Below are 25,421 nucleotides of genomic sequence, written 5' to 3'. Positions count from 1 at the left end.
GTGCTGCAACTGCCGAAGCCCGGGCGCCTAGAGCCCGTGCTCCACAGCAAGAGAAGCCACTGCAATGAGAAGCCCACGCACCGCAACGAAGAGTAGCCCCCATTCGCCTCAACTAGAGAAAGCCCGTGCTCAGCAATGAAGACCCAACGCAGCCAAAAATATATATATATATATAATAATAATAATAAACTGCACGCCAGGTTAAAGGGCTCCCACTTCCCTCACAGGAACGAGATATTTGCTGAATGTCTGCCTACTGCAGAATCTCAGGCCATGCTTCCGGCCCTGGGTAGGAGGGAGGTATGTTGTAAACTCTGATGCTTGGGTAAATGCCAGTTCACTCCCCAGTCTTGCTGACGTGGGAGGCAGCGGGCACACCAGGACCCATGAGGCCAGAGCCCCCTGCCTCCCATTGCTGTTGGTCCTTGCTTACCTTTAAGAGCAGAAGGAACATGAGCAAGGTGACAGTAAAAGGTTGCTAGTCCCCTGACTATGGCTCCAACCCCCCAAAACACTTGGCCCCAGCATGACCTCGAACTTTCTCATCTCATATATCTCAAGCCTCTGAGAACTTTCTGGGAGCAGCTTAGTGGCAAGAGAGCTCTCCCACCTCCACTTTCCAGTCACACTTTCCACCTGAACCCTTCCCTTGGCCATGGACCTGTACCACCTGCACCTTGGCTTACCTGTGCCTGCCTGTTTTACTAAAGTGGGAGCTTCTGGAAAGAGCACAGATTCTGGAGGCAGACAGTTCTGGGTTTGAATCCACTTTTCTGCTTTCTACCTGCATAGTCTTGAGCAAGTCACTTTACTTCCCTGAGCTTCAGTTTTCTCATCTGTAAAGCTCATAATTTTGGCATCTGGCACTTGCAAGACACTCATTAATTGGTAGCTTCCTTCAGTCTTCAATTGGTGTGTAAAGAATGCCTCAAGGAGGCTGCCCTCCCCTAAATGCAGTAGATGAGAAAGTCAAATGGAAAATATTAGTAAGTGCAGTTTGAGACACGCAGAGAAAGGGCTTTGGTGGTTAAGCCAAGGCATAAGGAAGTGGGTGCCAGAAATCATAGACACCCAGATCATCACAGCTGGAAGACTGAGATAATGATAATGCTAGTTAAAAGCAGGAAATGTTTTGAAAACTTATTCTGTATGGGTATTGTGACATGCATTATCTCATTTAATTCTCATGGCAACTCTGTGGGGGTGGGTATTATCCCCATTTTACAGAAGAAGAAATTAAGGTGAGTAACTTGCCCAAGGACACACAAGTCAGGATCCACGACTCCAGAGGCCTAAGTCCATGCTCTTAACTAAACTATCTCTAGTTGCTTTAATCCAACACCTTATTTTTTCATGTGAGACTCGGGAGGGGAAGTGTTTCACCCAAAATCACACAAAGTGTCTTATCCAAAGGCAGGGGGAGTCTCACCCAAATTTTTACACAAGGAAACAGAATATGAGCGTCCCTTCAGGGCGCCGTTTGGTCAAGAAGTTAGCAGAGAAATTCAGATTTAAGAAACATTTATTAAGTACTTGCATCATTTCCATTCATGCTTAAAAGAACTGCTCCCTTAGTACTGTACTGATCAGATGAAAAAACAGGTTCAGAGGGATAAATGTAATTTCTCCCAAAATCAATCTAGCAAAACAGTGGCATTGTCGGGATTACACATTCAGGTCCAGAGGCTTCCAGCAGCTTCGTGAATCTAATCCCAGGTTCTCCGCTTTCTGTGCCTTGGGGCGACATGAATGGACCCTCGCTTTCCCCAGACCCAGAGTCCGCTCAGAGCGCTGGATTCTGGGACTTGCAGTATCCAGCGATGAGTTTAGACTCCGTGGGCCAATAGAATTCGAGCACAGACGGCTGTACCCGCCTTCGCTGCCTGCTGGTTGCTCAGGGACACCCCTCGAATTAGCCAATGAGAAGCGCACGGGTCCTGGTCGCCTGGGAAACCGTGTGACAACAAGATGGCGGCGCCGCGGGCGGCTCTGCAGCCCTGCGTGGTGAGTCACGGCCCCAGACCTTTCTGCCCATGGAGCCCCACACACAGTCTGGGGCCCTCACCCCGAGAGCCTCGAGGACACTCGAGGCCCGCGGCCCGGCTCCCCCAGCAGAGCCCCCCGCTCCCTGGGAGCAGATTCGGGACCCCGCCTACCATGGCTCCGCGTGGAGGCAGGGGGGGCGGCGACGCGGCTCCTAGGGCGGGACTGGTGGTAGAATTCACGTGGTGAGCGCTTCCAGCTGGGGATTTAGGGGTTGAAGGCGTACAGCCTGCTGGCCCCTGTCGGCGCTGGAGAGCACTGGGACCTGTTGGGGGATAAATTTGACTCCCAAAGATGTAGAGGCATAAGACAGAGCTTTCCTCTCAAAGCTTGAGTCTGAAGGGGCAGACAGCCTAACCTTTAGCCGCCTCCGGCTTGAGGGGGAAGACACAGTCCTCCCAGGAAGACCCCAAAGTGAAGGGCGTAGACCAGGGTCTCCGGTCTGAGGGAGGAGACACAGTCCTGCACTCAGGAGTCCCCAGGCTGATAGGAAGATACAATCGTCATCCTCACGGGTCTCCTATAATCCATGGGAAAATGGATCTGGAGACAGTGTGTTGGATTGGCCTGGAGTGAGACTGGAACCGGGGAAGTCAGTTTGGAGCCATTATGACAGCCCCAAAGAAGGGCAGTGAGAGTCCCACTAGGATGGCCAACAGTGGTCATGGAGAAGGGGGAGCTATGTGTGAGAGACTTGCAGAGTTTAACCTGCAGGATTTGGTAACTGATGGGATTAACAGGGAAAGAAGGAGGGAAAATTGTTGTGTTTGGATGATGGGGTCCCATTAAGAAGGGGGAAGTGGGAGGAGCTTATTTTGAGGGAAGATGTTGGTTTTCGTTTGGAGACCAGGTCCTTTTCTTTCCTATGATAGCTTTATTGAGATATAATTCACATACTGTATACTTCACCCCTTTAAAATGTAAATTTCAATTGTTTTTAGTATATTCATAGAGTTGTGCAGCCCTCACCACAATCAGTTTTAGAACATTTTCATCAGCCCAAAAGGAAACCCTGTACCCTTTAGCAGTCCACCCCCACCCTCCCCATCTCCCTTTAACACCTCCTACCCTAGGCAACCACTAACCTACTTTGTCTCTATGGATTTGCCCATTCTGGACATTTCATATAAATGGAATCATAATAATTGGTGGTCTTTTGTGACTGACTTCTTTCCCTTGGCATAATGTTTTCAAGGTCCATTCACATTGTAGCATGTATTTCATTCCTTTTTTGTTGCCAAATAATATTCCATTGTAAGGGTATACCACATTTGTTTATCCATCCACTGGTTGATGAACATTTGGGTTGTTTCCATTTTTTGGCTGTTATGAGTAATGCTGCTTATGAATAGATATACAAATTTTTGTGTGGATGTAAGTTTTCATTTCTCTTGGGTATATACCTAGGTATGGAGGCCATAAGATAACTCTGTTTAACCTTTAGAGGAACTGCTAGACTGTTTTCTACAGCAGCTGCACCATTTTACATTCCAACAAAGGTTCCAGTTTCCCCTCATCCTTGCCAATGCTTATTAATTTCTGTCTTTTTGACCAGTTTCTTTTGAGGGGTCATTATGGTGATGAGAATTTGGAGAAAGGAGGGATAATCAGGTCTGGTGGGAGTTCATGCAGGGTAGTTTTCACTACTAAAGGCACAGTGCCTGGGGCTTTTTAGTGTGATGAAAATGTTCCAAGACTGATTGTGATGGTGGTTTCATAACTCTGAATTTATGAATATACTAAGAACCAATGAATTGTATACTTTAAAAGAGTTAAGTGTGTAAATTATACTTCAATAAAGCTGTTTTTTTTTTTTAAAAGAGAGGTCACATGCTATTTGATTCCATTTATATAACATTCTTGAAGTAAGAAAATTATAGAGATGGGAAACAGAGTAGTGGTTGCCAGGGGTTAGGGATAGTGGTGAGGAGGAGGATGAGTGTGATGCTAAAGGAGTAGCACAAGGGAGATCTTTGTGGTGATGGAATAGTTCTGTACATATTGTTTTTTAATATAAATTTATTTATTTATTTTTGGCTGCGTTGGGTCTTCGTTGCTGCGCACAGGCTTTCTCTAGTTGCGGTGAGCGGGGGCTACTCTTCGTTGCAGTGCGTGGGCTTCTCATTGCGGTGGCTTCTCTTTGTTGCGGAGCACGGGCTCTAGGCGCGCAGGCTTCAGTAGTTGCGGCACGTGGGCTCAGTAGTTGTGGCTCACGGGCTCTAGAGCACAGGCTCAGTAGTTGTGGCGCATGGGCTTAGTTGCTCCACAGCATGTGGGATCTTCCCGGACCAGGGCTTGAACCTGTGTCCCCTGCATTAGCAGGCAGATTGTTAACCACTGCACCACCAGGGAAGTCCTCTGTACATATATTGATTGCAGTGGTGGTTACACAGAATCTATACAGGGGATGAAATGGCATAGAATGACACACAAATTATACAATGTTAATTTCCTGATTTTGATACTGTGTACAATAGTCATGTAAAATGTGACTATTGGGGAAAACTGTGAAGGATACACAAGACCTCTCTACTATTGTCCTAATTTCCTGTGAATCTATAATAATTTTAAAGTAAAAAGTTAAAATATAACTAAAGAACAAATAAAAGCAAAAAAAAAAAAAAGAAAAGGAGTTAGCCAGACAAGGGAAGGGTGTGGGTAGGAGTAGGGAGACCATTTCCGGGGAGCGGGTTCCAGGTCTGAGGAGCCATGTGTGCAAAGAAAGCCCTGGTGCATTTCAGGGCCGACAGTTGAGAGTGGCTCAAGTGGAGGGTGCGATGTGGGGGGGACTGTGGGTGATGATGGGTGAGGTCCAGAGACACAGGCAGGGACCAGATCATCCATGTTAAGGAATTTTGAATTTTTTTTCTGTGGGTGAGAAGGAGCCACTGGGAGTACTGAGCAGGGAAGTGACATGTCAGCTTTGGGTTTAAGAAGATTCCCCTGGCAGTGTGTGGAGACTGGTGAAGGGAGCCACAGGGGCCGTCACACTTGGCCACACATACCCTGAGGATGACCGGACAAGACGGCAGGAACCGGGCAGGCTGGGGGCAGGTTTGGGAGGCTGGATGCTGGATGATGGGGATCAGGAAACTCTGGGCCTTGTCCTTGGAGGGCACCTCTGAGAAAGGGGCGGGGCATGAGTCCCAAACTCCAGAATAAAGACCAAGGGAGCTGCCTCCTGGTGATGCAGGTCCCCTTGCTGGGCAGATTCAGGGGCTGGTGGAGGCCAGTGCCTCCACGTTTCCAAAGTGGAACGAAAGATTTGATTCAGGCCCTGATGGAGGTCGTTTGATTCTTCGATTTCTAGATATTAGCCACGTGATATTTAATTCACTGAATAGAGTAGTGACCGTTAATTGCATCCCTGATGATCATTCATCTTTCCAGAAGGAAGAGGAAAGGAAGGGAAATCAACATTTATGAGGACCTTCTATGTGCCAATAACAGCAGCAGCCACAATTCACATTTTTAAGTAATTCCTTTGAGCGTGGCGCTGGGCTAGGTGCTTTATGTGTGTTACCCCTACCTGGCTGGTACTATTACCATCCCCACTTTACGCTAAAGGAAACTGAGGCACAGGCTATACTGGAATGGCAGAACCTATCCAGAGTCTGGGCTCTTGACCTCCCTGCCATGCAGGGTGTCTTGGTAGAATCCTGCCTTGGCGTTGCCCCTCTCTGGCTCTGAGAAGTTGGAGGTGGCACCTGGTTCTGGTAGAAGGGGAAGGGACACCTGGGCGTGATGACCAGCTCCTTGGTAGATAGACAAAAGCCCCAGGCCTGCTGGGTAGTCTTGTGCCAGGGCTTGAAGTCCGGGGAAGTCCCAGTCTTCCGGCCCACCTCTGCACCCCATCCCACCCCCATCGCCCTTTCCCAAGCACTGCTAGGCCAGAGACCTCCAAGAGCAGAGCAGAGAGCTGGATATCCAGCGGAGCAGGTGGACGTCAAGCATAGGGATCCTGAGGCCAGGCTGCCTCCAGAAACTTCTGCAGAGGCAGTGGGAAGAAGTGAGGGGTGCCGCCCCCTGGACAGTGCTCCCTCCTGGGGAAAGTCGCCAGGGCAGAGGAAGTTTCAGGCCACTCCCTGGTCCTGAGTGACTGTCCCCAAGGGCTGACTTCTTTCTTCTCAGGGAGTTCCTGACAGCTAGAGACTAGGAGTAGAATTATGAGCTCACCTTTGGCCTCCCTTGGCAAGACCCGGCGAGTGCCTCTGCATTCGGAGCCTGTGAATCCGGGGTAAGGAGCCGGCCTCGTGGGATCTTTGTGTCCATGCCCCTGCCTCCTCCCGGCCCCTCCCATGGACTAGGAGATTGACTCCTAGTGTCCTGGGGAAAACGATAAGAAGTTATGTATCTCTCTCCGACCACCTTATCTTTCTCGAACCTTCTTCTGGGAGGCTCTCCATGTGTCTAAGCACACACTGGGCTGTGCCATTTAGTGAGGTGTGGGCTGTGAGGTGGCTCAGCAGCCATCTGTTTATTCATTGCTCATGAATTAGTTTTCAAACACTGATGACCCACCTGTTCCAGGCCCGGCCACATGTTGGACTCTCAGTGAAGAGAATCCTGTTTGTCCATCTATCAGTTTCATCTTTTCAAAGCATTTTTTACCTCTCTCCTTGCTCTTCTGAACCCCACTTTGAGTCATTTGCATCATGGCCAAGGAAGTCCAGAGAGGTTAAGTGACAGGCCTGGAGTCCTGCAGCCATTTCAGAGCAGAGCTGGGGCTGGGCTCCTGGGCTTGGGGACTCTTGTAATCTTCTCTCCAAGGCTCTGCCCTTCAGCTCTTCCCCATCCTTCTTTGTTGGGAGGAGTCGGACACCCTGAAGCCTGCCCCTTGGCTCACCCCTGGGCCGGGATGGGATTTGGGGGTGGATGTCCTCAGGAGACACCTTCTTTAGGATTGATGGGGGACCTGGTGCCAGAGCCTCCCCCAGTGGCAATCCAGGGGGTCCTAACTTCTCTGTCTTCCTTCTCCTTCCTGCCCCATTCCCAGGAGGCGAGGGATAAAAATTTACGGAAATGGTAAGTGTGGGCTCTGCCCTCGTGTCCTCCTCATGTCCTTGCAGTTGGGCGGATGGAGAGAAAGAGCATGATGAACTCCCGTCAGCCAGAGTGGCTGGCCAACTGCAGGGCTATCTGCAGCTCTCGGATTTGGACACCCCACACCCTTAGTGGAGATGTCATCACTAACATTTGAACCCCTCCACTCACTGTGGGGTTGGCCGTGAGGGGGCAGACCCCAGCCCTCCTTCTCCGACAGCCACCTGCAGCCCGTTACAGCCTTTTCTCCCTGAAGCCCAGTCCTCATGTTGCTGCCCTGCCTCCTGCAGGCTCAGACCTTTGCATCCCAGCCCCCCTTTAGCCCCCAGCGTGGTGCTGGCATTGGCCACCCAGGTCCCCCCAGGGAGCCAGGTTGGGAGAACTCCAAGAAGAGGCCTGTTCTGGTTGGATCCTTGCTCTCCAGCCTCCCAAGTTTTCTATCCTCATATGCTGGGGGGACAGAGAACAGGCTGCTTCATCTTGACCAGGGCCCAGGGCCCCCGTTTCGCCTGGGCTTCAGCCCCAGAGCAGTGACCTGGGCATCCCTGTCTGCAGAAGATGAGGTGGACGTGCTGAATGACGCGCACGGCTCAGAAGAAAGGATCTCTGTTCCTTCCTGCTATGGTGGCATAGGTGCCCCTGTGAGTAGGCAAGGTGAGTGCAGAGGCCCGAAGGGGTCTGTGTCCCTGGCAGCAGGAGAGGCCCCGGGAAAAGGGAGGCCCTGAGAGGCACGGCACCTTCTCCCACCTGCTGGGTCAGAGGCAGCTGCTTCTACTCCTGGCTGACTGTGGCCCTGGGCCTGCACCCCAGACCTGTTCAGAGCCTGGCTTGGCGTAAAGCCACACACAGGTCCGGCCGTTAGCTCAGGAGGTCTGGCAAAGCCCCAGGGCGGGCTGTGGCTGGCACCTCTGGAATACACCTGGCTGGAATCCCCATCAAGAGTGATGTCAGTGGCTCTAGGATTCAGGGTCCAAGAGGAATGAAGGGCCTGGGGGTGAAGTTCAGCCTCCGGGCATCTGCTTCCTGCTTCCGTAGGGCTCTGGACAAGGCCCAAGTCCCCTAGACAGTCCCCCTAGCCTGACCCACACCATCTGCAAAGGGCTGTGGCAACACTGCAATAGTGGAGGTGCCCAAAGTAGGCTGGGGCTCATTGGGGCGGCTTCCCAAAGGAGGTAGGACTGAGCAGTCCTGGGCACGGGAGATGTGTGGGCCGGCAGGGTGAGCTGTGGGGAGCACTGGGCAGGGGCAGGGTCTGAGCTGGGAGTCTGGGGGAGCTGGGGATGAGGTTAGAGTTTCCCACTAGCTGTGATATCTTGGGTGAGCAGCTTCCTGTCTCTCTGTCTCCGTTTCCTCCTGTGTGAAGTGGGAATGGGAGGAGGTGATCCTCCACCGAATGCCCCCTCCGCTGTACAGATCGGGAGGGGGTTGAGGTGGAAAAGGAGACCGGAAGAGCCCGGCCCCACAGCCATTCGGGCACAAAGCCAGGGTCTCCATCACCCCAGGGGGGACGCTTTCAACAGCAACCACGGCAACTGGCTGTTCCCCAGGTCTCTCTGCCTCTCCCCCGCCACCACCCCTCAGCCCACTCTCAGCCAGGGGCTGCCCCTGCCAAGCTCACAGTCAAGGACTTGCCTGTCCTGTCTCACTTCTCTGCAGGGAAACATTCCACACGGTTCCCTGCTCCCTCTTCTCAGAACACCCCGGGCTCTTGGCCTCCATAACACAGCCTCCCTGCCGTCCTCCTGCCCCCTAGGCTCTTCCCTCTCGGCTCCCTGCCAGCTCCAGCTTTTCCATGTGACGTTCCTCCTTCCTGGGATCTCCTCTCTCTCTCCGCTCCGCCTCAGACACGTGCTGTCGTCCGTGTGCTGACAGTTCCCAAATGTCTATGTATCAGTTAAGAAGCTTTTGACTAAAGTCAATGAAAACCCTGATTCAACCAAGGAACATCAGGGGGCTTTATTATCCCACATACCAAGAAGTCCTAGGGAGACAGCTCAAAGACCTTGTCAGAAGCTCAGGTTTCTCCCCACCTTTCCACTGAACCATCCTTGGGCCTGTCAGCTCCACATGGTCGCGTGGTTACAGCTACATTTCCAGCTTCACACAGAGAGAGACAACATCCAGGGGAAGAAGGGGGCCTGTTTCTTCCCATGTCTCTCTCTTGTTTTCTTTCACAAATGTTTAAACTTGAAAATTTGTCAGCAAACGGAAAAGTTGAAATAATGGTACAGCAAACACCCATACATCCTCAGCCTAGATTCAACAGTTAGTGACATCTTGCCATATTTGCTTTCTATCCATATACACATATGTTATGAACACAAGTGTATTTTTTGGATGACCCATTTAGAAATCAGTTGCAGATATCATGACATTTCAGCTCTAAATACTTCCCTTTGCATCTTCTAGGAGTAAGGAAGTATGTAACCACGATGCCGTGATCACACCTAAGAATATGAACAATTCAGTAACTCTCTCTAACATCCCAGTGTTCCAAAATATCTCTCATAGCTTTCCCCGCCCCCCCAGATTTAGGTTCTAATTGAGGGTCATGCACTGCATTTGATTGTTATCCTTGTTTAGAGCAGAATCCCTGCCTATTTTAAAAAATGACACTTTTTGAAGAGTCCAGGCTACTTGTCCCGCAGGATGTCCCCTGTAGTGATCTGTCCGGTGGTGTTTAACTTGCTCCTCTATCCACCGTATTTCCTGTGAATTAGGGGTGAGATTAGAGGTGTGAATCAACTGAGAGTGAACATTTTTTTTTTTTAATATTTATTGGAGTATAGTTGCTTCAAGGGTGAACTTTTTGACAGTGTTTCAAGGTGATGTAACCCGTATGTTGTACCACTCCCTCGTATATACATCTTCAGTGCATTACAGAATCTCTGTGCCTCAGTTTCCCAAAACAGTTCATTTCCTCAGAAAAGCTGACATATGAAAAGTGTGTAGAACTGTCCCCATTACCTCGGTGGCAGCTGTTGTTACCACCCTTATTTCCGCTGCTGGGGAGCCTGCTCCCTCTCCCCCTCCCCTGGACCCCCATACCTCAGCCTCAGCTCAAGGCCCGGGCTCTAGGACTTTGTCTGGTTGGCAGTCCCTGTGTACCACGACTCGGAGTTGATGGCCGCCATGGCGAGGAAAGTGCGGGATCTGGAGCGGCAGGTGAAGGCCCAGGCGGATGAGATGCTTTCCAAGGTGGGGCCCCAGTGGGGAGAGGGCCAGGGTCTGGTCTGAGGGATGGAAGGGCCTGGGCTGGGGAGGCCAGTGAGGCTACTATTGCAATAGGCCATGGTGGGTGGGTTCTAGAACCATCTCCCTGACCAAACCGCCCAACTCGAGGGCCAGGTCTGGCCTGGGACTGACCTGGGTCCCTGTGACCTGAGCAGAGAGGCTAGGGGTCTTCTCCACATCTGAGCAAGGCCTGTAGACCTCAGATTGGGTGGCAGCAGTGGCTGCTGAGTGCTGGGCACTTGGGGGTGCCCACCCCCTGCCCCCACCTCAGTGGGACCAGAAGGGCCATCTGAGCACCGGAGCAGCGCCAGAGCGGGGCAGGGGCTTTAAGCCGGGTCTTCCCATCTGGAAGGGGCTCCCTTGGGCTCTGGGAACCACCAGGTCTGCTCCCCTCCTGCCTCGTTGCTGCAGGATCGGAAGATACGGGCCTTGGAGGAGCTGATGGAGACCCTCCAAGAGCACCAGGGTAAGAGGCCCTCTCTGTGGGCTGGTCAGCCCCCCTTTGTACCCCCTGGGCCGGCGACCTCTGGGTATCAGGGCTGCAAGAGCATCAAGCTGAGTCCTGTGGTGGGGTCTGGGCAGTGGAGCCCAGAGGGGAGCTGTGACACCCAGGGCGGTGCCCTTCTGTGTGGGACTGAGTCCCCCGAGCGCAGCCCTAGCCCAGCCCTGAGCACAGGGCCTGCCATCCAAAGCCTGGAGGAAAGGCAGCCCCCTCAGGAGCCTCGCTCGGGTGGGGTGGCGGCCTCCCGAGAGTCAGGGCGTCCCCTCTCAAGGTCAGGGCGAGAGGCCAAGAGGTGCTTCTCCAGGGATCCCTCAAGTTCTCGTGGAGCAGCTTCTCCAGATGACCCTCAGGCCAAAGCTCTTGTCATGGCCGGAAGTGGCCTGGCAGCCTCCGTGCGGGGGGCACTGGAACCCCTCCCCGTCTTTTCCTGAAGGCACGGTGACCCTGCAGCGGCAGGAGGAGCTGGAGACCATGTGCGCGCAACTGCAGCGGCAGGTCGGGGAGATGGAGGTGAGGGAGGTGCCGGCCCCGGGCTGTCTGCCCCCAGGGACTGGGTCAGAGCCCACCTCTCTGGGGTCCCCTCACCGCACATCCCACACAGGGGCCCGGGGCACCCCCCACCCCGTTTCAGGCTTGGGCTAGCCCCTCCCCCTTCCTCAGTGTCGTCTTGAACTACTCTCCCCTCCAGCTACGGGGACCTGCCTCTGCTTCTTTGACCACAAAAAGCTCTTTCCCACCTCAGGACCTTGGTCCGTGTTGTTCCTTCCACCTGAAATTGCTTTTTCTACCTTCCCCTGGCGAGTTTTCACTGATCCTCAGTCTCAAGTCAAGGTGGGAGCCCTTTCCCAGGGGACCCCCTTCACCTCTGACCAGGGCAGGTTCTCCATCCTGGGCTTTCTTAGTACCACATCTCTCTTCCTCTGGGGACCGTGGACTCCACGAGGGAATGAGGGAGGGACCACTTTTCCCCTGTTCGTTGCTGCGCGCCCAGGACCTGGCAGGGGCCTGGTCATGCGTGTTTACTGCATTGGTCATGGCCATTCCCTGCCTCTGGACATGGCATCTCACTCACCCAGTGTCACCTTTCTTGCCCTCGTTCACACAGCAAGGCTTGAACTGGAGGGACCCCAAGCTCAAGGGAGGGTCCTAGACATGCATACATCCTCAGGGTCCCCCACTGCCTCACCGGCCCCACCAGAAGCTCCTCCTGGGGTCTAACCTCTCCCTCTCCACACAGAGTTGGTTTCCAAAGCCCCAACCTAATTTAAGACCATAGACGCAAACCCCCAAGCAGCAGCTGCAGCTGAGGGCCCTTCCCACCCAGGCCTGTTCATACCCAGGGCTGTGGGTAAACAGCTGCTCCCTGAGCGGCCTGCCAGGACTGCCGGCAGCCCGTGGGGCTTCTCTGAGCAGCTGCCACAGGAGTGAGGGCTGCCCCCTCAGGGCAGAGGGCATTGGGGCGCCCACATTCACGTTGTTCACACATTTATTGCTTCATTAATTTAGCAAACTCAGACAAAATATCTCCTGTGCGCCCGGCACCCTGCCGGGCACTGGGATGCAGACAGGGTCCCTGCCCTCATGGCACTGACAGTCTAGAGGGGACAGACACATAAACAAGTACACAGGAAGAGACACAAGTACGGAGTATGGTGAAATATTTAAAAGGGTAACACATTAGAGACTAGCTGGGACATGGGCCACTCCCTGCCTTGGGAGGTGGGAGCAGGGAGGGCCTGTTTGGGCCAAGTTCATTTTGAGATGCCTGTTGGACATCTAAGTGTAGATGGCTAGAAATTTGAAACTGAAAAGGAAGAACATATGTTGCAAGAGGTGAAGGCAGAAGTGTGCCCGCCGGGTTAGGCAGCGGGCAGGTTGCTGATGGCTGCTCGTAAGCAGTTGCAGTGAGTTGTGGAGGTGGAGGCCAGGCTGGAGTGGGTTGAGGGAAGGAGTGGAGATGAGGAAGCAGCAACAGGAAGCACAGACAACTCAGAAGTTTTCCTGTGGCAAAGGCGCTGGGAGGCCAGCCCTAGAGAGGCCACATGTGGGACATGTGGGTGGACATGTCCTCTCAGACCTGCAGAGCAGGTGTCCCTTCCTCTCCTCCCACTCGGGCCAGACCCACGTGGCTCCCTGCCGCCATAATGGCTGACTTAAGTGAGTTCCTACTTGTGCCAGGCCCTGTGCTAAGGACATGACGTGAATTACCTTATGAGTGCTCACAAGCTTCATTTTACAAGGAGAAGCCTGAGGCTCTGGGAGGTGAGGTGGCTTCCCAAGGCCACAGCCAGGAAGTGGCCAAGACCCCCGGGCCCATTGCCTCTATCCAGTCGGCTGGGAGCTGAGGCCTGAGGCTGGGGGCTGGGCTGATGCCACCTTTTCTCCTGGAAGGGGCTGAGCTGACAGCGCCCCCGACATCTCCCTCTTCTCTCCCCACAGCGGTTCCTCGGTGACTACGGCCTGCAGTGGGTGGGCGAGCCCATGGATGAGGAGGACTCGGAGGATGGCGAGAGGGACTGGATGACAGCCAAGAAGTTCTGGAAGCCAGGTAGAGTCGGGGTCCACCCCGGCCCCTCCTGCAAAGGGAATTCCCCTACAGCTCCTGATGGCCCACAGCTGTCCAGAGGCCAGCTCATTCATGCCCCTCCTCCCAGCACAAGGTGCCCCAAGGCCTCCCACACCTTGCCACTGACACAGGGGCAGGAGGGAAAGGCGTCAGCCTCCATCCCTCACCACCTAACCCTAGACTCTGCTTGCTCATCTTTCTAAGGCTCCAGGGACCCAGGGATACAAAACGTAACAAGACCTCATTTGTCTCAGGCACCATAGTTTACAAAATGTCACCCATTCAAAAGCTGTGGCCTTTAGAAGCAATCCCCCTGCTTTGGAAGCTGCCCCTCAGTCCAAGGGCTCAGCCCCCTCTGTGGACTCCCTTTCCAGGTTCATTTGTAGCAAACTATTGAAATCTACCTGCATCTCTGGGCCCTCCACCACGTTTTATTTTTAACTCAACTGCTAATATCCCAGGGGATGCACTCCAGAGATTTGGGGCCATAGAACTGGCTACTTCCTTTATATATATATATATATATTTTTATATATTTTTTTTTTTTGGCTGCATTGGGTCTTCGTTGCTGCGCGTGGGCTTTCTCTACTTGTGTTGCGGCGAGCGGGGACTACTCTTCGATGCTGTGCGCAGGCTTCTGATTGTGGTGGCTTCTCTTGTTGTGGAGTACGGGCTCTGTGGCGGGCGGGCTTCAGTAGTTGTGGCTCGTGGGCTCAGTAGTTGTGGCTCGCAGGTTCAAGAGCTCAGGCTCAGTAGTTGTGGCACATGGGCTTAGTTGCTCCGCGGCACGTGGGATCTTCCCAGACCAGGGATCGAACCCGTGTTCTCTGCATTGGCAGGCAGATTCTTTTTTTTTTTTTTTTTTAAAGATTTATTTATTGATTGATTGATTGATTGCTATGTTGGGCCTTCGTTTCTGTGCTAGGGCTTTCTCTAGTTGTGGCAAGCGGGGGACACTCTTCATCGCGGTGCGCGGGCCTCTCACTATCGTGGCCTCTCTTGTTGTGGAGCACAGGCTCCAGACGCGCAGGCTCAGTAGTTGTGGCTCACGGGCCTAGTTGCTCCGCGGCATGTGGGATCTTCCCAGACCAGGGCTCGAACCCGTGTCCCCTGCATTAGCAGGCAGATTCTCAACCACTACGCCGCCAGGGAAGCCCCGGCAGGCAGATTCTTAACCACTGCGCCACCAGGGAAGTCCCAGAACTGGCCACTTCTGAAAGCTGGGTCCATTCTCTTCAAAGAATGGAGGTCGTTGCCTGGAAGGTAGTTCTCCAGGCTCTGTTGGTCACACCTGGGTCCTCATCTCCACCGCCTAGCCCAGGTGTGACTTGGGTACTCGAGTTCCGTTCTCTGAGCCTCCAGTTCCTCATCAGTAGATGGGGGTGTATTCCTTCCCATGGAGTTACTAGGAGTCAGTGGGTTGGACGCAGGACCTAGCACTGACCTCGCATGTCATCAGCCCCACAAGTGGGAGCTCTCATTGTTTTCCACGGTCAGAAGGCAGTGGCAGTCTCACGGGAACATGAGCTTGGCTCCCGGGGGACTGTTTGGAAGACAACTGTACTTTCTTAATTTCATAAGTGTCCTGCTGGGTAAAAACCCAGACTGAAAACATGAGAGTCCCACCTGCTGCACTTTGGCTAGATCTCCCCCTAAATCTCAGGGGAAAACCCCCTCACCCTTGTTTCAAAAGCATCACTTCCCATTTGCACCATATTTGCCACTTTTCAAGCATTTTCACAAATAGCCTTGTCACGGGCCAGGGGTTATTCCATTTTACAGATGGGGAAACTGAGGCACTTAAGCAGTCTGAAGACTGTTGAGTGAAGGGGGCAAGACTTAAGGCTGGGAGCCCCCTGGGAGACGATTACAGTCATCCAGGCCGAAGATGAGATGATGCCCAGCATAAGGGTGATACTGGTGGGGCTGGTGAGAAGGGGCAGAGCAGAGAGATTCAGGAGGGGAATCCATGGCCTTGGCGATTGCTCGAACATTAGGGAGGGGAATCCATGGCCTTGGCGATTGCTCGAACATTAGGGAGGGGGTGGGAGGAACCTGGGATGACCCTGGGAAGCACGGCTGTCGGGGAAGATGCCCAGTCCATTTGGGACACGGCAAAGCTGGGGAGCTGTGTGGCCCCCGGGCCATGCCAAGAGCTGAACCCTGGGCTGAGTGCTATGGGAAGTTCTCCCTGGGTGAGAGGTGAGACCCTGGCAGGCAACTGCCAGAAGCTGTAAGAATGTCCCTTCCTGGGGTCTAGGGCCAGAGGCCTGCCAGCACTGCGGACACACACACACGCACGCACGCACGCACACACACACCGCCCCTGTGTGGTGAGCTGGGCTCAGGCCTCATGTGGCCTTGCTGACTAGTTGGAGGGCAGACTTCCTTCTGGCCAGTGGGGGCCTCCCTGCTCCTTTGGGGAAGGGGTGAGACCAGACAGCTGGTTTCTGGACCTGGTTCTGTGGGTTCTACCCTCTCCTCCCAAAAAGAGAGCAGCCCCCAACTGCTCTGTGTTGTTTGTTTTTGCTCAGAGTACGGCTGTTCTAAAGCCACTTGTTCTAAAGCCTGGCCACAAGCTCCTGATTTGTGTCTTTTTTCTTCTTTTGCCTTTTGATTCTTCAACATGGAGGGGCCTCAGTTTAGCTCTTCTGACAGATGAACAACATGTTTTTCATTTCTAGCAGTTTTTCCTCCTGGGACTGCCCCCCCCCCTTTCCTTTCCTGGCTTTTTCCCTTCCTCTCCCTATGGCCTTGTCCCCAGGTGCCAACTTGCTCCTGCCCCAAGGGCCCTTGGGTCCATGAAGCCAGCCTCTGGCTGACCCTGATGCTCTGGCTTGTTTCTCTGGCTCTCCCGCTGTTGGGTACCACTCCCCACAGGCCCTGGGGCAGCAGGCCAGTGGACTGGTGAGCTGGGGCATCTGTATTAGGCAGACTGGGGCTGATTCAAACATTCTAGAGCCTGGGACTCTTGCCTTAGGGAGGAGGGTCAGTTGGGCCCATGAAGGGGCTCAGGGGAGAGGAAGCCTCGCAAGGGCTTGGCCTCAGGCAAGATCATTCACCCCTTCCCACCAGTATGTTGAGTAGCAAACAGGATGCCGTGCCAGGTGCTTCAGGGTATGCGGAGACATGAAAGGGACAGTTCCGGCTCTGGTCCTACCACCTTCGGGTCAGGTGTTGAGCCTCAGGGCTGAGAGCTCCAGCCAACTCTGAGCTCCCCCCCCTCCTCCCCTCTTCGCCTCTGAGCTCCTCACTCCCCCCACCCCTCATCAAGTCCCTGCCCTCTCTCTACATCTCCCCCTCCCCCTCCCAGCGCCCACCTCCCCAACCCTTTTCCCCAAGCCCAGGCTCCGGCATCTGTGTGGGAGCCTCTTCCTTCCCCTGCTCAGGAAGCCAGCCTGACTCCTCCATGGGCTGTCCCTGGGCTGCCCTTGAGCCCCTGGAACTGGCCTGGCCTAGACCCCAGGCAGGCTGGGCTCCTCCCACCAGCTCGGGCCTATGCTGTGTCCCCCAAGTGCCCTGCCCCCTTTTCTCCCCTCCTGTGAAGCTCAGCTCAGACCCCACCTGCTCTAGCACATGTGCGTGGAGTGCCTGCTCGGCGCCAGGCGCTGTGCCGCCCTGCAGCTGCCCCGGGCGCGTGGTTAGGGGCTCTGCGTTGCAGTGAAAGCCTTAAAGGCTCTGGCTGAAGAGGGGGGCCTGGGTCAGATCGTACCCTGTGTGGGGAACCTGCCTCACCTCTGAGTCCACATCCTCATCTGTGAAGTGAGGAGATGGTACGATTGACCCCTAGGCCCTGAATTGAGAGCACTGAACACCACAGTGTGGAGTATGTGGAGTGTTCTCTCAGGCTGACATGCGGTCGGTGAATGATGACCGTGTCCATTTACTGCTCCGCCCCTGCTGTGCTCCAGAGTGCCAGCACAGGGCTCGACCCGAAGGCCAGGGCACGTGCACATGCAGGTGATTGGCAGGCATTGCCTGGGTGCCCTTGGCCTGGATGGTCAGAGCCCGCTGGGACGATCCTCTGTACAGGAGGAAGTGGGGACAAGCAGCGTGATGATCAAAGCAAGGGCCAGAGAAGTCAGCTCCTGCCGAGTCGCAGGCTGGCTGTGGCCCTGGCGGTGACCAGACTCTCGGAGCCCGTTTTCTCTCCGCCGGCTCCTCGGAAGAGCAGAGTGAATGTAGGTGAAGTCCCCAGAGCAGGGCCTGGCGTGCAGGTGTGTGGAAATAGTGGCTCTGTTTCCTTTCAACAGCCTTCGCCTGCGGTGCTGGGACGGGCCTGCTGGGGCGCGTCGGGTGCTGCCGGGATTTCACGGTAGCAGGTTGTCCTCCCAGTGAGGGTGCGAGGGGCCAGCCCAGGGCAGGCTCACCACTCACCTGCACTAGGGGCAGGGTCTGGCCCTCCTCTGGGCCCTGCAGCCCCACGGTGGCACTTAACACATGCCACTGTCACTGTCTGTCACCCTGTCTCCTTCGTTCAAGTATGAGCCTGAGGAGGGCAGGACTCTGGGCATGGGCGTGGCCATGCTGCTCAGGGCCTGGCAGAGCACGGGCACTGCGGACATACTTGCTGGATGGCGGGGTGGTGGGGTGGTGGGGTGGAGGGACGGATCCAGTGCTTCTTGAGCACCCACTCTGTGTCAGGCCCAGGGCTGGATGCTCTTGCCTGTGTTCAAGGAGTGACCGGTGTAGCTGGAGAGACAAATAAGCAAACAAAATGACACCAGCCTGTGATGAGGGTCAGGAGTGGCCCCAAGGGCTCCAGAAACCCAGGAGGAACAGAGGCCCAGGCTCAGGGGCAGGGGCTCCGGGCAAGGCTTCTCCAAGGAGGTGGTGAGAGAGCGCCTGAGCCCTGTGATGATCAAGAGGGTGGGGTGTTAGTGACAACAACAGCTCTGTCTGCCAGGCACTTCCTGTGAGCCTCACAGCAACCCTGGAAAGTGGGGCTGTTATTGTCTTCATTTTATAGAAGAGGAAGCTGAGGCCCAGAGATGTTGGCCCATGTGCCCGGGGTCACACAGCTTGGAAGTGGTAGCCCGGGCTGTAGGGCTTCAGAGTGTGAGCAGGGGAGCTTGTTGAGGGCAGACAGGCTGGGGAGCCAGGGCTCTGAGGGTCTTGGGAGTTGGGCCAAGGAGCTTGGACTTGATCTCCATGCCTCTTCACTCCCCTTTTAAATAAAATCATGGGCTCTCAGAAGTTGGATGAGGCCTCAGAGATGATCTCCCTGCACTGTACCCCTCCTTGGAAAGGAACCCCAGTGAGCAGTATCTGAAGAATCGACACTGAGAGGCAGCCTGTGTGGTCACTGAGGACAGAGGCTTAGAGTCACCTGGGCCCTGCAAGCTGCGTGACCCGGGGCATGTCACCTTACAAGGCCCAATTTCCTCATCTGTAAAATGGGAGAAGGAAGACCTGCCTCTTGGTGCCTGGCACATAGTAAATGCTGAGTCATCATCACAGTCAGTTCACCCCTGGATCTTGCGGGCAGGATGAAGATTTCTATTATCTACCCATTCCCTGGAAAAGAAAGCTGCGGCTCAGAGAGGAAATGCCTCACTTGACCTCTGACCTGCCTCATCCCATGTGACGTGGCTGCACGGGGCCAGGCTTCTGTTGAGCACTCCCGGCTGTGAGAATAAGGCTCTTCCTTCCTTACTGCGGTTCCTTCTCCCCGGCCCCTTATCTCACCTCCATTCTGCTGCATCTGATACCTGCCAGGCCCACCCTGCTTTCACTTCTCCACCCCCGAGCCCTGGCTGAGAGCCTTCGGGGCTGATTTTCTCGGCCAACTTTTCTTTTCTCTTCTCTTTCATTGCTTCTTGGCATCCTCCCCTGGGTTTCCACCTGCCCCTTCCCCTGTCGACGCGTCAGCTCCCTGAAAAAGCCCAGGCCCCAGGAGGCAGCTGGATTAGCAGTCCGCGGGCATCTGAGTCGTCCTATTGGCTGTGCTTTGTGGCCTGCCTTGGCCAAGTCATGTGACTTTCTAGGCCTCACTTTCCCATCTGTAAGAATATAGGGATGGGGGCAGGTGTTGAAAGTGATGAGCTTTTCTATTGTTATTTTTAGGTTTACCTAGGTGTTCTGAAAGTAGTTAGTTGTTAAAGGAAAATAGTGTCTTGAGATTGTTCTGGCTCATACCAGGGATATCCAAGATGTTCTGTGAGTTTTTCTTGGGACTCTCAGGGACTCCAGGGGACCCCAGGAAGAGGGGGGCACAGGTGCAGCCCCTGCAGCAGTAGGAGATGTAGGTGAGAAGGGAAGGCCAGCTGGGGCCTACCGTTTCAGCAGCCACAAAGGCAACAGGAAACAGGGCCGCCCACATCTGTACTTCCCCGGTACAGCCACTGCACCACTGTGGGGAAAGGAATTGGGTCCCCAGAGTCCTGACCCACATCCTGCCTCAGCCTGGCTGTCCTGGTGAAAAACAGCTTCCAAGAAGGCCCAGAAAGTCACCAGTGTTTTATAGGGTTACACCCTAGTAGATGACTTAGTTCGGGGCAGATCCCTTCAGGACTGAGAACAAGCTGCTGGCCTGTCCCCCACCAGCATCCCACCTGCCCTGTATTCTTTCTGCTCTGGCATCTGTCTTGGCTGTCTCCATTACCCCACCTGCACCCCGTGAACCTTATGAACAGCTCTATGGACAACACATTTTTCAGAAGAGGAGGCCAGGGGCTTCCCTGGTGGCGCAGTGGTTGAGAATCTGCCTGCCAATGCAGGGGGCACGGGTTCGAGCCCTGGTCTGGGAAGATCCCACATGCCGCGGAGCAACTAGGCCCGTGAGCCACAACTACTGAGCCTGCGTGTCTGGAGCCTGTGCTCTGCAACAAGAGAGGCCGCGATAGTGAGAGGCCCGCGCACCGTGATGAATAGTGGCCCCCGCTCGCCGCAACTAGAGAAAGCCCTCGCACAGAAACGAAGACCCAACACAGCCAAAAATAAACAAATAAATTAATTAATTAAAAAAAAAAAAAAAAAAAGAAGAGGAGGCCAAATACATGTGCAACCCAAGGTCTCCCATGTCTGTTCTGTCCAGCAGGTGTCCCGACCCTCACCTCTCTCTCCTGATGGTGCAGATGGGTGGAAAAACAGACTCCAGGGTCAATCCCCTCTTCTAACTTGCCAAGTGGCCTGAGGCAAATCATTTTTCATCTCTGTGGGCCTGTTTCCTCATGTGTAAAATGGAGATAAATAACCCCTGCTGCGTGGCCTCTGGGTTGGCCTGAGGTCCATTTGTGTACGGTAGAGCTGGTAACAATAACTAACACAGACAGATGCTTGTTGGAATTCTTACGTGGTCATCTTGGACCCTCACAGCCATCCTGGTCCTATCATCATCCCCTTCTAGAAGAGAATGCTGTGGTGCAGAGCGTTAAATGACTTGACCAAGGTCACACAGGTAGAAGTGGAGGAGCTGGAATTTGAGCCCAGACAGCTGGGAACTCTGCACTGTGCCTTTCAGCTGCTAACCCAGTGCCTGGCACATCTGATCTGGGATCTGCTCCTGCTCCTGCCACTTACTGTGTGTGTCCCCTAGGCCAGCCATTAACCTCTAACCCTTAGTTTCCTAATATGGAAAATGGGGATGTTTATAGTCCCTACAGCATAGGGTTGGTATGAAGAAAGGATGGGATAATAGCTGTTAAACCCCTAGCACAAAGTAAATGCTCACTAAAAGACAGCTATTATTATTATCTAGTGTTAGCTGTCCTTCCTCCTCCCCAGGTGGTCACTTAAGGAGATGCTAAGGCCCCTGCCCAGCATGGGAGGGGGCCGTGGAAGCCAGGGATCTGGAGCACACAGCAGCCGTGAAGAGAGGCTCATGGGTGTCAATCCTCTTTGCCAGGGGACTCACTGGTACCCCCCCAGGTGGACTTTGACAGGCTGCTGGCTAGCCTGAAGGATCTCAGTGAGCTGGCGGTAGACAGTGACACCCAGCTGACACCAGTGCCCAGCAGAGTGCCACACTGTGTCCTTGAGCCCATCCCACTGAAGCTCTACCGGAATGGCATCGTGATGTTCGATGGGCCCTTCCGGCCCTTCCATGATCCCTCCACACAGGTAGGAGTGACGGGGAGGGGAGACAGGCCTGTGCACCCTCAAGCCACCATGGTGGCCCACCCCCTGCTCACCATTAGTTGGAGGTGATGGGCCCAGCTCACCCCCAGCACCCAGGCTCATGCAGAACCTCCAGAACCGCCCCCCCCCGAACCATGTCCTGAGACTCTGTTTCCAGAGTCTGATCCAGAGAGTGATTGGCCCCATGATCCCGGGGCCCAGAGCCTGCCATCTAGACAGGAAGCAGGGTGTAGGGCACCGCGCAGGCCCAGCCAGGCCTCACTCTACCTCTCCCCCCGCAGCGCTGCCTCCGAGACGTACTGGATGGCTTCTTCCCATCAGAGCTCCAGCGGCTGTACCCTGACGGGGTCCCCTTTAAGGTGATGGGCTCTCCTCAAACCACTCACTCCCAGTGTGGGGATTTTGGAGGGGGTGGGAATGCTTCCTCAGGCATCACCTAGGGGCACTGCCCCACCTCAGAGACCCCAGTCTGATGACCTCCAGAAGGAGGGTGAGCCTGAAACGGGGCTGGGAAGTGAGCAGGGAGGCTGCCGTGGCCATACTTGCTGCATCAGCAGTGGGGAAAGCATGTAGCTGAACGGCAGGCAGTGCCCCCTTCTGGCATCCTGAAAGCAGAGCCCTCAGCTGCGTGGGACCACTGCCCCTCCTCCCCAGCATTCAGGACACCTGGACAGCCCGGGGAACGTGAGGAGTCCATGCAAAAGTGGCCTGGCTCCCCCCAGAGGCTCCTGGAGCCTCCTGGTTGGGGTGGAAGGCAGTGCCGCTGGGGGGCAAACGTTGGGACTAAAGGACTTGAGATGGAGCCGGCCGCCTGCTGTGGGGGCAGTCGCAGTGAGATGAGGGTGCTGTGATGGGAGCACATGAGGCCGTGTCCCAGAGGGTGGTGCGTTAGTTCCACAGTGAGGGCGTGTGAGGGAGTGTGTGCCACCATGGCTTGTAAAATAGCGTGAGTCACGACCAGGGGTGTTTGAGATAGTTCATGCCAAGCAGGGCTTTGCCCTCTCCTAACATCCTCGTCCCGCCCCTCCTGGTCTGCTCCCGAGAGGGACTCTGTGAGGAGGATGTCAGTACTGTAGCGCCAGCTGGCGTGATGAGGGGAGCTTGCAGGAAGAGCAGGGCTCAGGTGGGTGGGAGCAGCATGAACTGCATGCAGCTCTCCTGCTCTTTCCCAGGGCCTCAGTTTCCTCATCTGTAAAATGGGGTTTGCATCAGACCATCCCTTGGGCCTATTCCTGGGGCCTCTGTTTGGGCAAGTAGGGGTGGGCATGGAGCCCAGGGCTGAAGAGCTGTGCCAGCCGCTGTTTCCCTTCCTTCTTGCCAGGTGAGTGACCTGCGCAATCAAGTCTACCCAGAGAATGGGCTGGACGCGTTCCCAGGCGAGGGCCGAGTGGTAGGCTGGCAGAGGATTCGAAAGCCCTTGGACAGGATGGAGCACCCAGGTGAGCTCGGCCCTGAGGCTGAGCCAGGTGGTGGGGGCACTGTGCAGGACAAGCTCCAGGTAGCCTCCTCCACCATCACACACAGTCTCTGCCCCAGCCAAGGCTCCCAATGCCCTCTCTGCAGGCTCCACGATGACCGCCGAGAAGTTTCTGAACAGGCTGCCCAAATTTGTGATCCGACAAGGCGAGGTGATTGACATTCGGGGTCCCATCCGGGACACCCTGAAGGTGAGGCCAGCCCTGGCTCCCCCAGCCTTATTGGCGGGCTTTACCATCAACCCTGGCCCAGCCTACCAGAGCAGCGGCTTATCTGGAGGCTCAGGCTTGAGGGCCCCTGAGGATGGCCTGGATGGAGAGATGAGTTCCTCAGAGCTGTTCCCCTGTCTCCTGGAAACGATGGAGCTGGTGAGCTCTCAGGACTGTCTCCTGGTCTCTCTGAGCTGGGACCAGAGAGCAGCTGGCCAACGCAGGAGTGTGGCTGTAAGAGTGAGAAAGTCAGGGGAGTCTAGGTTGGGGGTGAGCCCAAGTTCAGGCCACCCTCTACCGAAATACACCTTCCTGGCCTTCACAGGACTCATCCTCCTCTCTCCTCACTCACTATCCTGCTACTCCTCTCTCATCTCCACCTGTGAAAGATACCCAACCCGTTTCCCAGAACTCTGCCTTCACCACACATGGCCAAGTCCTGTCAGATCTGTCTGTCCCCAGAACTGCTCCCGAATCCATCTCTTCTCTCCATTCCCGCTGCCCACCATCCTAGCCTAGGCTCCAGAGTGTCTTCCAGACAACTGCAGTGGCCCCTCACTGGCCTCCCACCTCCACTCCCGCCCTGCCAGCCATCCTCCCCCAGCAGCCTCTGTGCTTTTTTAAAAATGCAAATTGGATCTTGGCTCTTCCCTGTTGAAACCCTCCAGTGGTTCTTAGGTAAGGCCTGTCATTCCTTTCTGGTCCTCTTCCCACCTCTAACCTTTTCTTTCTTCCAGTCCAACCTGATTCCCAGCTTCAGCCACATGAATGCTGATACTTTCTCAAATATATCACCTCTTCTCAGAAGTCTTCCCTGACCTATGCTGTCTGGAATATCCTTGCCCCCCCATTCCATTTCTAAGGACTCCTCTTCATCCTTCAGTCACAGCTCAGGTGTCATTTCCCCAGGGAAGCCTTCCCTGACCCATGCTAGGTTAGGCACCCAGCCTGGTCACTGTGTGGGGTTCTGTCTCCCCAACTAGAATGAGGAAAGGGAATGATGGGGCCACCTCCCAAAGCTTCCGTTCTGTTTCCTCTCCTTGGGCCCCCGTTTACACAGAATACCCCCTCCCCCTTTGGCTCACTGGTCTCATCCATCCCTGGTCAGGAGAAGTCCCCTGTAGGGGTTGGGGGGAGGGTGTGACTGGCAGGGCCCAGGGCTCTGTCCACTCCATCGATGCCTTCCAGAACTGCTGCCCATTGCGTGTCCGGATCCAGGAGATCGTGGTGGAGACGCCTGCCTTGACTGCTGAGCGTGAGAGGTGAGGGCAGAGTGGAGAGGTGAGGACCCTGGGACTGGGCTACCAGGGGGTATTGACGGCCTCTGGGTCCGCAGGAGCCAGGAGTCTCCGGAGTTGCCCGCGCCCGCACTCTCTACGCTGCGCATCAAGTCTGAGAATGGTGAGCAGGCCTTCCTGCTGATGATGCGGCCGGAGGACACAGTCGGTGATGTGCGCACCCTGCTTGCACAGGCCAGGTGGGCGCGGGGCTCAGCTGGCGGCCGCAGCGGGGGTCTGGCCCCACGACCCGGCCTGATTCGTTCTTCCCTGTCCCCAGGGCCGTGGAGGCCACCACCTTCGAGATCTTCAGTACGTTCCCGCCCACAGTCTACCACAATGACGCTCTCACGCTGCAGGCCGCGGGCCTGGTGCCCAACGCCACGCTGCTGCTTCGGGTGCGCCGGGTTCCGCCGCCCGCCCCCGGCCCCGAATAAAGCGCCCACCCCGACACCGGCTGCTCTGCGAGGCTCTCTTGGCAGGGCAGCCCAGCAGCACTAGCTCCACCGAGGAGGGGGCGGCGCCGAGCCGCCCCTCTGTAACTCGAGCCCCAGCTGGCGGGCCTGGCCGCTGGGTCTTTGTCCTCTAGGTTCCTCTTTCTGCCCAGAAGGGCTAAGCTGCTCCAGGGGAGAGAGGGCCCGCCCCAGCCCAGCGCCTCATGTGCCAGTGTGCAGATCCCTGCGCACAGACACGCGCAGAGCCACAAGCACGTGGGGACACTTCAACACTATGCACCAAAGCCACTGCCCCAACGCTGGCAGAACTGCATCCGGGCACCCACTTCCATAACACACCCACACCTAGCCGAGCTGTTGGGACACAGGCAGGTGGCCACGAGGCACAACCACATTACTGACTGGCATGCAAACGTGCAGTATACACCAAGGCAATGGACACCATCACATGCATGTGCACTGGAGGGTGACCCACCCACACTGTCTCTAGAAACTGTTGGTCCACACAGGTATGTGTGTGCTGGGCATATATCCAAA

At 55.2% G+C, this 25,421-nt stretch overlaps 1 protein-coding gene across 8 annotated transcripts; it reads left to right on the top strand.

The window, feature by feature from the left end:
* The first annotated feature begins 1,976 nt into the window (after nt 1-1,976).
* Nucleotides 1,977-25,421, top strand: UBXN11 (UBX domain protein 11). Of its 8 annotated transcripts, none has more exons than XM_036851929.1 (14): nt 1,977-2,004; nt 6,175-6,280; nt 7,040-7,068; nt 7,642-7,740; nt 10,184-10,284; nt 10,732-10,786; nt 11,256-11,332; nt 13,262-13,370; nt 21,235-21,449; nt 21,749-21,826; nt 22,789-22,906; nt 23,031-23,311; nt 24,341-24,414; nt 24,489-25,421. In XM_036851929.1, the coding sequence occupies exons 2-14, from the start codon at nt 6,210-6,212 to the stop codon at nt 24,928-24,930; spliced, it is 1,749 nt and encodes a 582-aa protein (XP_036707824.1). In that variant the 5' UTR covers nt 1,977-2,004; nt 6,175-6,209; the 3' UTR covers nt 24,931-25,421. The 8 variants fall into 8 exon arrangements, 7 of the variants coding, with proteins under 7 accessions (XP_036707824.1, XP_036707825.1, XP_036707826.1 ...); XM_036851930.1 differs by lacking the exon at nt 1,977-2,004 and having other exon boundaries at nt 6,166-6,280; nt 24,489-24,629; nt 24,710-24,993; XM_036851933.1 differs by lacking the exon at nt 1,977-2,004 and having other exon boundaries at nt 6,210-6,280; nt 23,031-23,134; nt 24,489-24,629; nt 24,710-24,866.

This window comes from Balaenoptera musculus, chromosome 1 (assembly GCF_009873245.2).
Source record: "Balaenoptera musculus isolate JJ_BM4_2016_0621 chromosome 1, mBalMus1.pri.v3, whole genome shotgun sequence".
Lineage (NCBI taxonomy): Eukaryota > Metazoa > Chordata > Mammalia > Artiodactyla > Balaenopteridae > Balaenoptera > Balaenoptera musculus.
Note: the sequence above shows the minus strand (reverse complement) of the source record. Positions and strands in the feature narration are given on the sequence as shown.